The following is a 13,285-nucleotide window of genomic DNA, read 5'->3' on the forward strand; positions in this document are numbered from 1 at the left end:
ATGCTCGAGGGTTCGTTTCGAGTAACGAACCCCATTGAAGTCAATGGGCGACCCGAGCATTTTTGTATTTCGCCGATGCTCGCTAAGGTTTTCATGTGTGAAAATCTAGGCAATTCAAGAAAGTGATGGAAACGACACAGAAACGGATAGTTCAGGCGAGGGGCTACATGTTGGGCTGCATCTCAAGTTCACAGGTCCCACTATTAAGCCACAATAGCGGCAAGAGTGGGCCCCCCCCCCCCCTCCCAACAACTTTTACTTCTGAAAAGCCCTCATTAGCATGGCATACCTTAGCTAAGCACCACACTAGCTACAACAAAGCACAATCACTGCCTGCATGACACTCCACTGCCACTTCTCCTGGGTTACATGCTGCCCAACCCCCCTCCCCCCTGCACGACACAGTGTCCACAGCGCACACCAAACTGTCCCTGCGCAGCCTTCAGCTGCCCTCATGCCACACCACCCTCATGTCTATTTATAAGTGCGTCTGCCATGAGGAGGAACTGCAGGCACACACTGCAGAGGGTTGGCACGGCTAGGCAGCGACCCTCTTTAAAAGTGGTGGGGCGATAGCCCACAATGCTGTACAGAAGCAATGAGAAATCCAATCCTGTGCCACCTCCATCAGGAGCTGCACACGTGGGCATAGCAATGGGGAACCTATGTGCCACACACTATTCATTCTGTCAAGGTGTCTGTATGCCCCAGTCAGACTGGTAATATGTACCTTAACAGTAACCGCGTTGGTGGTAATGTGGTGGTGACTGCGGACCTAGTAGCACGGTTGTATTTTGTTGGTTTTCGGAATGCGGCCAGGATTAAGTGGGCCATGGTGGGGGGGCTCTCTTGTTGTGTCGGTAAAGGTGAAATTCTTGGACTGCCACCAGACGAACCAATGCAAAGGCATTTGCCAAGAATGTTTTCATTGTTGGAGGAGGAGGGGGATGTTTTTTGAGGCACTATGTGTCCTCTCCACGTGTCCGTGGTTATATGCACCTTAACAGTAACCGCATTGGTGGGAAATGGCCTCGCCGCCATCATGTCTTTGGGAAGCCTCTGTTTCCACACCCCAGAGACATACCATTAGCAGCGGTATAGGCAGAGCCCAGAATTCGTAACATTTCAGCCATAGCATTAGGACAGGCCCCACTAGCATATCACTAGCAGCATTATAGGGGGAGCACAGTATTAGTTCCATTTCAGTAATAGTAGCACTCAAGACAGGCCCCAGTAACAATTCCGAAGCAGCAGTATAGGAGGAGCATAGTCTAAGTTCCATTTAAGTAATAGTAGCAGCCTACACAGGCCCCAGGAACAATTCCGAAGCAGCAGTATAGTGGGAGCGCAGTCTTAGTTCCATTTCAGTAGCTGCAGTATAGCCAAGGCCCAAGTTACATTTATGTAGCTAAAGTGTAGGCCAACCCCACACACCTTTCTGTACCATGAGTGCAGGCGAAGAACATAGAAATTGCTATGATTACACTGTAGGTGAGGGCCCAAAAAATTGGTGTACCAACAGTACTAATGTACCTCAGTAAAAATTGGCCATGCCCAACCAAGATGGCAGGTGAAACCCATTAATCGCTTTGGTTAATGTGGCTTAAGTGGTAACTAGGCCTGGAGGCAGCCCAGTTTAACGGAAAAATTGGTTCAAGTTAAAGTTCCAACGCTTTTAAGAGCATTGAAACGTATAAAAATTTTTTAGAAAAATTATATGAGTGAGCCTTGTGGCCCTAAGAAAAATTGCCCGTTCAGCGTGATTACGTGAGGTTTCAGGAGGAGGAGGAGGAGGAGGAATATTATACACAGATTGATGAAGCAGAAATGTCCCCGTTTTGGATGGTGAGAGAGAACTATGCTTCCATCCGCGGGTGCAGCCTACGTATTGCTTAGGTATCGCTGCTGTCTGCTGGTGGAGAAGAGAAGTCTGGGGAAATCCAGGCTTTGTTCATCTTGATGAGTGTTAGCCTGTCGGCACTGTCGGTTGACAGGCGGGTACGCTTATCTGTGATGATTCCCCCAGCCGCACTAAACACCCTCTCTGACAAGACGCTAGCCGCAGGACAAGCAAGCACCTCCAGGGCATACAGCGCTAGTTCAGGCCACGTGTCCAGCTTCGACACCCAGTAGTTGTAGGTGGCAGAGGCGTCACGGAGGACGGTCGTGCGATCGGCTACGTACTCCCTCACCATCCTTTTACAGTGCTCCCGCCGACTCAGCCTTGACTGGGGAGCGGTGACACAGTCTTGCTGGGGAGCCATAAAGCTGTCCAGGCCCTTAAAGACTGTTGCACTGCCTGGGCTGTACATGCTGCTCGATCTCCGCACCTCCCCTGCTACCTGGCCCTCGGAACTGCGCCTTCTGCCACTAGCGCTGTCGGATGGGAATTTTACCATCAGCTTGTCCGCCAGGGTCCTGTGGTATAGCAACACTCTCGAACCCCTTTCCTCTTCGGGAATGAGAGTGGGAAGGTTCTCCTTATAGCGTGGGTCGAGCAGTGTGTACACCCAGTAATCCGTAGTGGCCAGAATGCGTGTAACGCGAGGGTCACGAGAAAGGCATCCTAACATAAAGTCAGCCATGTGTGCCAGGGTACCTGTACGCAACACATGGCTGTCCGCACTAGGAAGATCACTTTCAGGATCCTCCTCCTCAGGCTATACACACTGAAATGATGACAGACAAGCAGCATGGGTACCGTCTGCAGTGGGCCAAGCTGTCTCTTCCCCCTCCTCCTCATCCTCCTCCCCCTCCTCCTCCTCCTCCTCAACGCGCTGAGATATAGACAGGCGGGTGCTCTGACTATCCAGCGACATACTGTCTTCCCCCGGCTCTGTTTCCGAGCGCAAAGCGGCTGCCTTTATGGTTTGCAGGGAACTTCTCAAGATGCATAGCAGAGGAATGGTGACGCTAATGATTGCAGCATCGCCGCTCACCACCTGGGTAGACTGCTCAAAGTTTCGAAGGACCTGGCAGATGTCTGCCAACCAGGCCCACTCTTCTGAAAAGAATTGAGGAGGCTGACTCCCACTGCGCCGCCCATGTTGGAGTTGGTATTCCACTATAGCTCTACGCTGCTCATAGAGCCTAGCCAACATGTGGAGCGTAGAGTTCCACCGTGTGGGCACGTCGCACAGCAGTCGGTGCACTGGCAGATTAAACCGATGTTGCAGGGTGCGCAGGGTGGCAGCGTCCGTGTGGGACTTGCGGAAATGTGCGCAGAGCCGGCGCACCTTTACGAGCAGGTCTGACAAGCGTGGGTAGCTTTTCAGAAAGCGCTGAACCACCAAATTAAAGACGTGGGCCAGGCATGGCACGTGCGTGAGGCTGCCGAGCTGCAGAGCCGCCACCAGGTTACGGCCGTTGTCACACACGACCATGCCCGGTTGGAGGCTCAGCGGCGCAAGCCAACGGTCGGTCTGCTCTGTCAGACCCTGCAGCAGTTCGTGGGCCGTGTGCCTCCTATCTCCTAAGCTGAGTAGTTTCAGCACGGCATGCTGACGCTTGCCCACCGCTGTGCTGCCACGCCGCGCGACACCGACTGCTGGCGACGTCCTGCTGCTGCTGACACATCTAGATTGCGAGACAGAGGTTGAGGAGGAGGAGGAGGAGGAGGGTGCTTTAGTGGAGGAAGCATACACCGCCGAACATACCACCACCGAGCTGGGGCCCGCAATTCTGGGCGTGGGTAGGACGTGAGCGGTCCCAGCCTCCACTAAATTCACCCAATGTGCCGTCAGGGAGATGTAGTGGCCCTGCCCGCCTGTGCTTGTCCACGTGTCCGTAGTTAAGTGGACCTTGCCACTAACCGCATTGGTGAGGGCGCGTACAATGTTGCGGGAGACGTGGTCGTGCAGGGCTGGGACGGCACATCGGGAAAAGTAGTGGCGACTGGGAACTGAGTAGCACGGGGCCGCCGCCGCCATCATAGCTTTGAAAGCCTCCGTTTCCACAACCCTATACGGCAGCATCTCAAGGCTGATAAATTTGGCTATGTGGACGGTTAACGATTGAGCGTGCGGGTGCGTGGCGGCGTACTTGCGCTTGCGCTCCAACACTTGCGCTAGCGACGGCTGGACTGTGCGGTGCGAGACATTGGTGGATGGGGCCGAGGACAGCGGAGGTGAGGGTGTGGGTGCAGGCCAGGAGACGGTAGTGCCTGTGTCCTGAGAGGGGGGTTGGATCTCAGTGGCAGGTTGGGGCACAGGGGGAGAGGCAGCGGTGCAAACCGGAAGCGGTGAACGGCCTTCGTCCCACCTTGTGGGGTGCTTGGGCATCATATGTCTGCGCATGCTGGTGGTGGTGAGGCTGTTGGTGGTGGCTCCCCGGCTGATCTTGGCGCGACAAAGGTTGCACACCACTGTTCGTCGGTCGTCAGGCGTCTCTGTGAAAAACTGCCAGACCTTGGAGCACCTCGGCCTCTGCAGGGTGGCATGGCGCGAGGGTGCGCTTTGGGAAACAGTTGGTGGATTATTCGGTCTGGCCCTGCCTCCACCCCTGGCCACCGCACTGCCTCTTGCAACCTGCCCTGCTGCTGCCCTTGCCTGCCCCTCTGAAGACCTGTCCTGAGTAGGCGTTGCACACCAGGTGGGGTCAGTCACCTCATCGTCCTGCTGCTCTTCCTCTGAATCCTCTGTGCGCTCCTCCCTCGGACTTACTGCCCTTACTACTACCTCACTGCAAGACAACTGTGTCTCATCGTCATCGTCCTCCTCACCCACTGAAAGGTCTTGAGACAGTTGCCGGAAGTCCCCAGCCTCATCCCCCGGACCCCGGGAACTTTCCAATGGTTGTGCATCAGTGACGATAAACTCCTCTGGTGGGAGAGGAACCACTGCTGCCCAATCTGAGCAGGGGCCCGAGAACAGTTCCTGGGAGTCTTCCCGCTCCTGAGCATGTGTCATTGTAGTGGAGTGAGGAGGCTGGGAGGAAGGAGGAGCAGCAGACAGAGGATTCGGATTTGCAGCACTGGACGGCGCAGAACTCTTGGTGGATGATAGCTTGCTCGAAGCACTTTCTGCCATCCACGACAGGACCTGCTCACACTGCTCATTTTCTAATAAAGGTCTCCCGCATGGACTCATTAATTGGGCGATGAATGTGGGGACGCCAGAAACGTGCCTCTCTCCTAATCGCGCAGCAGTCGGCTGCGACACACCTGGATCAGGAGCTCGGCCTGTGCCCACACCCTCACTTGGGCCTACGCGTCCTCGGCCGCGTCCACGTCCTATAGGCCTACCCCTACCCCTCAGCATGCTGTATTACCAGTGATTTCCAAGCCAGGAAAGAAATTGGCGCAAGCCTGCAGCCAAAATATAATTTTTTCCCTTGTTTTTCAAAGGACAAGCCACACTGCGTGTATTCAATGAATACTACTAAGTTTAATAACTGTGTTGTGGCCCTGCAAATGTGTCAGAGAACTGCAGTGATGCAAAGTTATTCGCTACAGCAGATCAGGGATTTCCCATGCAGGAAAAAAATTGGCGCAAGCCTGCAGCCAAAATAGAATTTTTTTCCCTTGTTTTTCAAAGGACAAGCCACACTGCGTGTATATAATGAATACTACTAAGTTTAATAACTGTGTTGTGGCCCTGCAAATGTGTCAGAGAACTGCAGTGATGCAAAGTTATTCGCTACAGCAGATCAGGGATTTCCCATGCAGGAAAAAAATTGGCGCAAGCCTGCAGCCAAAATAGAATTTTTTCCCTTGTTTTTCAAAGGACAAGCCACACTGCGTGTATTCAATGAATACTACTAAGTTTAATAACTGTGTTGTGGCCCTGCAAATGTGTCAGAGAACTGCAGTGATGCAAAGTTATTCGCTACAGCAGATCAGGGATTTCCCATGCAGGAAAAAAATTGGCGCAAGCCTGCAGCCAAAATAGAATTTTTTCCCTTGTTTTTCAAAGGACAAGCCACACTGCGTGTATTCAATGAATACTACTAAGTTTAATAACTGTGTTGTGGCCCTGCAAATGTGTCAGAGAACTGCAGTGATGCAAAGTTATTCGCTACAGCAGATCAGGGATTTCCCATGCAGGAAAAAAATTGGCACAAGCCTGCAGCCAAAATAGAATTTTTTCCCTTGCTTTTCAAAGGACAAGCCACACTGCATGTATTCAATGAATACTACTAAGTTTAATAACTGTGTTGTGGCCCTGCAAATGTGTCAGAGAACTGCAGTGATGCAAAGTTATTCGCTACAGCAGATCAGGGATTTCCCATGCAGGAAAAAAATTGGCGCAAGCCTGCAGCCAAAATAGAATTTTTTCCCTTGTTTTTCAAAGGACAAGCCACACTGCGTGTATATAATGAATACTACTAAGTTTAATAACTGTGTTGTGGCCCTGCAAATGTGTCAGAGAACTGCAGTGATGCAAAGTTATTCGCTACAGCAGATCAGGGATTTCCCATGCAGGAAAAAAATTGGCGCAAGCCTGCAGCCAAAATAGAATTTTTCCCTTGTTTTTCAAAGGACAAGCCACACTGTGTGTATTCAATGAATACTACTAAGTTTAATAACTGTGTTGTGGCCCTGCAAATGTGTCAGAGAACTGCAGTGATGCAAAGTTATTCGCTACAGCAGATCAGGGATTTCCCATGCAGGAAAAAAATTGGCGCAAGCCTGCAGCCAAAATAGAAATTTTTCCCTTGTTTTTCAAAGGACAAGCCACACTGCGTGTATTCAATGAATACTACTAAGTTTAATAACGGTGTTGTGGCCCTGCAAATGTGTCACAGAACTGCAGTGATGCAAAGTTATTCGCTACAGCAGATCAGGGATTTCCCATGCAGGAAAAAAATTGGCGCAAGCCTGCAGTAAAACGTAGCTGGCTGCGTCTGATTTTTTTTAACGTTCTGCACGCAGCACACACGTACCCAGAGCCCTGAGGACTGTCAGAGGCAGGCGAAATAGAATTTTTTCCCTTGTTTTTCAAAGGAAAAGCCACACTGCGTCTATTCAATGAATAATGTATGTCTTCTGGCCCTGCCTACACAATTCTATCCCTGTAGTATTAATGCCGGGTGCAATGGTCTGCACAGCCGGTTTTGAGAAAAAAAAAAAAAATGCAACACTGCTAACAGCAGCCTGGACAGTACTGCACACGGATAGATGTGGCCCTAGAAAGGACCGTTGGGGTTCTTGAAGCCTACACTCACTGCTAACACTCTCCCTGCCTAACCACCACTTCTGTCCCTATTGCAGGGCGCAATGCTCTGCAGATCCAATTTTGAAAAAAAAATAAAAAATACAGTGCTAACACAGTACTGCACACTATTAGATGTGGCCCTGAGAAGGACCGTTGGGGTTCTTGAAGCCTACACTAACTCCTAACGCTCTCCCTACAGCAGCTCCAGCACGATACCACTTTCCCTCACATGTGTGGCGAGCCGCGGGAGGGGCCGATTTTTATACTCGGGTGAGATCAGATCTCCCCAGCCACTCACAGCAGGGGGGTGGTATAGGGCTTGAATGTCACAGGGGGAAGTTGTAATGCCTTCCCTGTCTTTCAATTGGCCAGAAAAGCGCGCTAACGTCACAGAGAGGAAACTGAAAGTAACCGGAACACCGCGTGGTACTCGTTACGAGTAACGAGCATCCCGAACACCCTAATATTCGCACGAATATCAAGCTCGGACGAGTACGTTCGCTCATCTCTAGTCTTTACCGCCACGTGTAAAGAAATCAAATAGGCATTTCACCATGCTAGCCAAATGTAGTGAGAGCCTTGCCTAATGTAGTGCTAAAACTATATGATTTCAGTAAAACGTCCAGGACCTTTGAAAGCTGTTCGCTGTGTGTTATGGAGCCTGTTTTTAAAGAGGACCTGTCTGGGGATAGTCATGACTCTTTGTATGGCTTTTGTTTGTCTTTATACACTCCTCCCTTTGCCCCGACGGGCTCTTCTTGGCTCCAGGTGCTGTTGGTGTCAGGTGGGTCCACCATTGATAGTGAGCAGTAGAAAGCTATAATACATCGGTGTGTGAGCACTGAAGTATAGCATGTTTAAGGCCGACCACAGAACCACAAGTGAGAGAAATCCAGATTTTGGTGTTTTCGGTCTTTTTTTTTTTTATTCATTCCGTTTTAAGTTACCACAATAAAACTTTTCACAATAATTTAAAGGATCATAGTTTTACAAAATATAATTAATGTGAAACAGTATGTACAATAAAATATACATTATTTACAGTACATCTCTTCTGACAAACACGCGGTGAGGGATGGTCAGGCCTCTGTTTGCTATGGCCAACATGCTGCGAGTGACAAGTACCTATACAAGGAAAAATAGAGTGCAACTTCACCACAGTAACTTTGGAACAAGAAAAAGACAAGCACTGGTTTATATGAAAATAGTCGAATCTCTTCACAGCAGAGGGTTAGGATCCTAATGAAAAGACAATACATTATTTGTCTGCAACGTAATTTGCCTTCTGTATGTATATAGAAAACATTTCAGCTAGAATGCATTGCATATAGAGGCCTATCTTTTACTCCTGATGCTTCTGATTTGTCTATCACACTTTCTATTATACAATGTACTCTTAATGTCATTGGATACTATAGGGGGAGAATTGTGTTTGTCTGGGGCAGCCGTTTCATCACAATAGTTACAGCCACTGGCGTAACTATAGGGAATGCGGTTGCACCCGGGCCCAGGAGCTTTAGGGGGCCCATAAGGCCTTTCTTCTCCATATATAGGGAGCCTAGTAGTATGAATAAAGCATTATAGTTGGGGGCCCTGTTACAGGTTTTGCATTGGGGCCCCGAATCTTCAAGTTACACCTTTGGTTACAAATCCCTAAATGGTTTTGGAGAAGCCAAGATAGCTGCAGTGCGTAGTTGATGCGCACTGCATTGGTAGCCTAAGATTGGGCTCACATGGGCGGATTTTAACTGCAAAATCTGCAATTGCTGTCCGTGGTAAAACGCGGACATTGTAAGCCATGTATTTTCACTTTATCATTTACATTCGCGGATACGAATTGCTTGAGTGGAAGAAAAATCACAGCATTCTCTATGTTAGCATGGATTCCACGCGGAAGCCCTAATTAAAGTCAATGGATGCGAATGTTTTTTTGCCCATATGCAATTAACCTTGCCTATGAGTGGCAGAAACACTCACAACTTCAGAAGAAATTACTTAGAGAAGCCGGTACACCAGCTGGAGGGGAGAAAGAGCGCTTTCTACTGCATGGATGATTTCCTCTGTAACTCCGCATAGGAAAAACGCTTGCTTCCGCCATCATTCGCAATTACTTTCTGCGAATGATCACAGGTCTTCCACTACAGAAATGTGCATTCTGAATCTGACCTGTTCATGTGAGCCTGGCCTAATACCCTACATGCTGCTTGAGAGCAGCACTGACCAATAAGAGCAGCGGGTAGTGTCTTGGACTACCAGGACACGGCGTGCATTGGTAGACAGAGAAGTGTTGTGGCCATCTTGGCTAGGTTGGGACTAGAGGGTCACTTTAAGTGTGTTCTGCTAACGGCAAAAACAATTTGTGCTTTCTTGTATATGTCTTCGATCCAAAGCTGACTGGTATGCACACTTGATATTCAAGGCGATGTAGCCATTTCATTGCTAGAGTGCGTTTCCATGGGGGGATCCAGTGCCTTTGTATATACAGCTCCTATGCAGGCCTGTGTTTCTGTGCTAACCAACTACAAATCCATCCTTGTGGAGTCTGATCCTGCAGTCATCCTCTGCTACATTCAATGTGTTTAGCAAGAATTGGGTAATGGATGGATGTGAGCATCATTGCAGGATCAGACTACTAAAGGATTATTTGTAGCCTATATCTATGGAGATGCACAGCTCTACATGTAGGGGGTGTATACACAAAATGTAGAATGTTTTTAATTTGCAAAGTTACTTCATTTTTCTTCGTTTTTGTATTGTTCAAATGTATCTAAAGTTAATGCAAAATTGTATTTTTTCTTTGGAATGACCTTTAAACATTAAGTTGCTGTGAGATCATCAAAGACAAAACCCATTTAGGCTGGGAGACCATATAATTTAACATAAATGTCTGTTTTGTCAGTGCTGACGAAGTACTCTTGCCCCATGGATGTTCCCAACAATAATTAACCTCTTGTCTAAAATGTCTTTCCATAAATGGACACCTAATAACCATCTAAGCTTGTGTGCTTATGCAAAAAGGGACTGCAGCTAGTTCGTACAGCTTTACCTTTTTAATCCATAGCGCTATGGCATCCCTTTGAAACTGACCAAGCCCTGATTGCATTGGCTAATGCTTAGGGGTGACTTGTGGGTCTACACCGAAAAGTAATGCTGTTGAAAGCTTAGGTTCTCATGAACACAATGCTCCAACTGCCTGCCTATCGCCAGTGCTCTAACCAGTCAATCCAATGCATGAGGATTAGTGTTGTAGACGTTTGATGGCACCCAAAGACATGAACTCTATACGAGCTGCTGTTGAAATCATTCGGATTAGGTGACACATCTAATATCTATGGGTCCCGTAATGATTAGTTGAAGATTACGCATTTTCTTGAGGCATCTGTGGGTAAAGTAATATGAAATGATGATGATTTCCGCTTGCGACATTCCCACCCTTCCTGTGGCTTAAAAACGTAAAGATGACCGTTGCAGTTCATTAGAATACTAATCGTACTTTTAGGTTTGTCTATAGGAGAAGTCTTTTCATTTTCAATAGAAACTGTTCCCTTTAAATATTTGGTCACATACATAAATTAAATTTTCTGAAGAAATTAAACATTTTCTCTATTAAAGGTGTCCATGAAAAGTGCATAATTGTCCTATTATAGACTTTACTGAAAGCAATGTGCAACACATAGTGTTGTAGACAATAGTAGTTAGGGCCAGTTAAATGTCCTCCCAGTGATCTGGTAAAACTTTTGATTAAAAGGATGAAAGAACTTGTGCAATTTGGTAATGACTGAGGGATCGACCTCAGGATGTATCCGCCCCTTGCTACCGGCCAGGCACTTGTTGAAGACAATGTTAAACCGTAGACAATAGAAACCTCTGGTAGCATTAAAGTATAGGTTGTACTGACTTATCCTGGGTGGGAGATTGAGAAACTTTTCCACCAGTTGCAGCTCTGGCAGTGGTTCAGTGATTAGCCGATCCCCGTCAACAATGTGGAACTGTTCAATGGGGAAATACTTCAGCCACCTTTCCAGATGCTTTGTATAGATACTGGTCCTCACGGCCTTGTACTTTGTGTTCACTTCGCAGGTATTTGAGTCCATGGCCATTTTTTCAAACTTGTAGTAAGTCTTATTTTTCCTTTCTTTGCCCTCCAATACCTGTGTGTAGTCAGAAATGGCTCTTGTTGTTGGCTCTCTAACGATAATGAGTAACTTAATGGAGGAGTTCATTTTATATATCCTTTCAGGGACCTCATCGGTAATGAAGTATGCAGGGCTTTTCTCTATCGTGGTTTGGTGGGGGTGGGAGAAGGGCATCTTTTTTCTGTACCAGTCAATACCCTTTGCGTAGTTCTCATCATTATCAAAAAAATGAATTTCTTGAGAGGCCTTCACCACAGCAGGATGGAGATTTAACATTTCAAGTAAGGCTCTAGTTCCTCCTTTTCTCACACCGATAATGATCGCCTTTGGTAGCTGCTGGACCAAATTATGAAGGAGAATTTGCTCTTTAGTTGCATTTCCTTTTCTAAATTCATGTAAGAGTCCTCTTTTATACTGCATAGCACGAAGAGTAATTGCATCCTGATTTTGTAGGCTGAGTCTACCTTCAACAGGACAGATTGGTGGCAGCCTGTAATGACAACAGGTTACAAGATTAAATATCATTTGGCGTAAAAAAAATGGTTTGAACAGTCTGAAAACAGTGAACAGTGTCTGACTGCGATTACATGTAATGATATAATTGTCCTAAACTTGCAAGGACTAATACACGGTCTAATTCTAGATGCGAATATAATGCCATAGACCATCTGACGGCACACACATGCCCCTTTTTGAGGTTTTCAGCTGCGTCCTACCATTTCTTTTTTTTAATGGATAATGCCTAGTGATAGGCCATGTGCAGTCACACCCCCTGTCAGATCAACTAAAATTTATGCCAAAACGGGTGTGAATTGTAGTTGGTGTAGGGTTCAGTCTGGTGTGTGAGGGTGCTACTAGATGCAACAAATCAATTAATTTATTACTTCATTTGTTGCACTTACGCCAGTGCACAGTTTACTTTATCTGCTTATGAAACTCATCTAAGTTAACGTGCCTTTTTTGTATTGGCTGTTACTTCCACTATTCGACTTGGCAATCACTTGACCGCTGGGTGCCCCCTGTTACGGCAAAGCTGAACAGTCTTGGCACACTGATCAGCTCTGACCGTGAATATTGTCACTACATCGGAAGTTTTCCCCTGTGATTGGGGCTCCTATGCATGCCCCAGCTACAGAGGAAGTGTGTGAAATAAAAAAAAAAAGATAATGTGAATGACCCCCAGAGGTCTTATATGACGTCATGAAGGAAATAGATGTTAAAAAATAGTTACAAAAATTAGTTACAGAATAAAAAAAATTCAGAATAAAACAAAAATATATAGAAAGAAAATGACCCACTGCCAACCAAAACTGTCGCCAGATGCATCCTGTAATCCAAAAGTATGCAAATTGTATATCAGAACATCTGAAACAAAATGAGGAACCCATTCCCATACTTTATTTTTACAAATTAGTATATTTACGTTAAAATTTACCCCCATTAAAATTAACGGAAAAAAAGTCAGTGAAAAAAGATATTAAAAAAAGAACTATCTCATGAGAAAAAAAATATGGCAGTAAAACCACCACAAGGGTAAAATCCCTAAAGTGTCTGGTCATTTAGGACTGAAACACCCTGGTCCTTAAGGGGTTAAATTATATTGTTGACTTGCGAAAGTTCAGGTTCAACTAAAAATTTATAAAATGGGCAGCAAAGTGTTTTGGCATAGAACAAGGAAAACCTTTCTTCAGCCTGCAGAAAATGTACAACTACTGGAATTGCTGGATAGGCAAAAAGATGGCGATTTCAGAAGATTTAATTGTTTTCTGGTCACGCAAAGCATTCAGGTGACTTGGGTGTGCTTTAGTATACTGCACAGGGATGGTTTCCGGGCTCGAGGCCTATTGTCACTGCATATTATGCATGTAGTTAAATATGCATGTAACTTGCGGACTTTATGCAAATAAGGGAGGTGGAACAATATTGGAAGGCATCATTCCTGTTAGACTCTTTACAAGGTTTGTATAAAGAGGTTAACATTGACTTGCAGGACAG

The 13,285-nt window shown here is 46.8% G+C and overlaps 1 protein-coding gene across 1 annotated transcript in view; it reads right to left on the minus strand.

Moving 5' to 3' along the window:
* Nucleotides 1-8,091: 8,091 nt before the first annotated feature.
* The window catches only part of HS3ST5 (heparan sulfate-glucosamine 3-sulfotransferase 5), a 265,950-nt gene continuing 260,756 nt past the window's right edge, over nt 8,092-13,285 (minus strand). Inside the window, exon 4 of the mRNA XM_066607224.1 lies at nt 8,092-11,780. Within this exon, the coding sequence (XP_066463321.1) occupies nt 10,850-11,780 (931 nt within the window). The 3' untranslated portion in view covers nt 8,092-10,849. The remainder of the gene's footprint in view (nt 11,781-13,285) is intronic.

Source organism: Eleutherodactylus coqui, chromosome 1 (assembly GCF_035609145.1).
Source record: "Eleutherodactylus coqui strain aEleCoq1 chromosome 1, aEleCoq1.hap1, whole genome shotgun sequence".
NCBI classification, from domain to species: domain Eukaryota; kingdom Metazoa; phylum Chordata; class Amphibia; order Anura; family Eleutherodactylidae; genus Eleutherodactylus; species Eleutherodactylus coqui.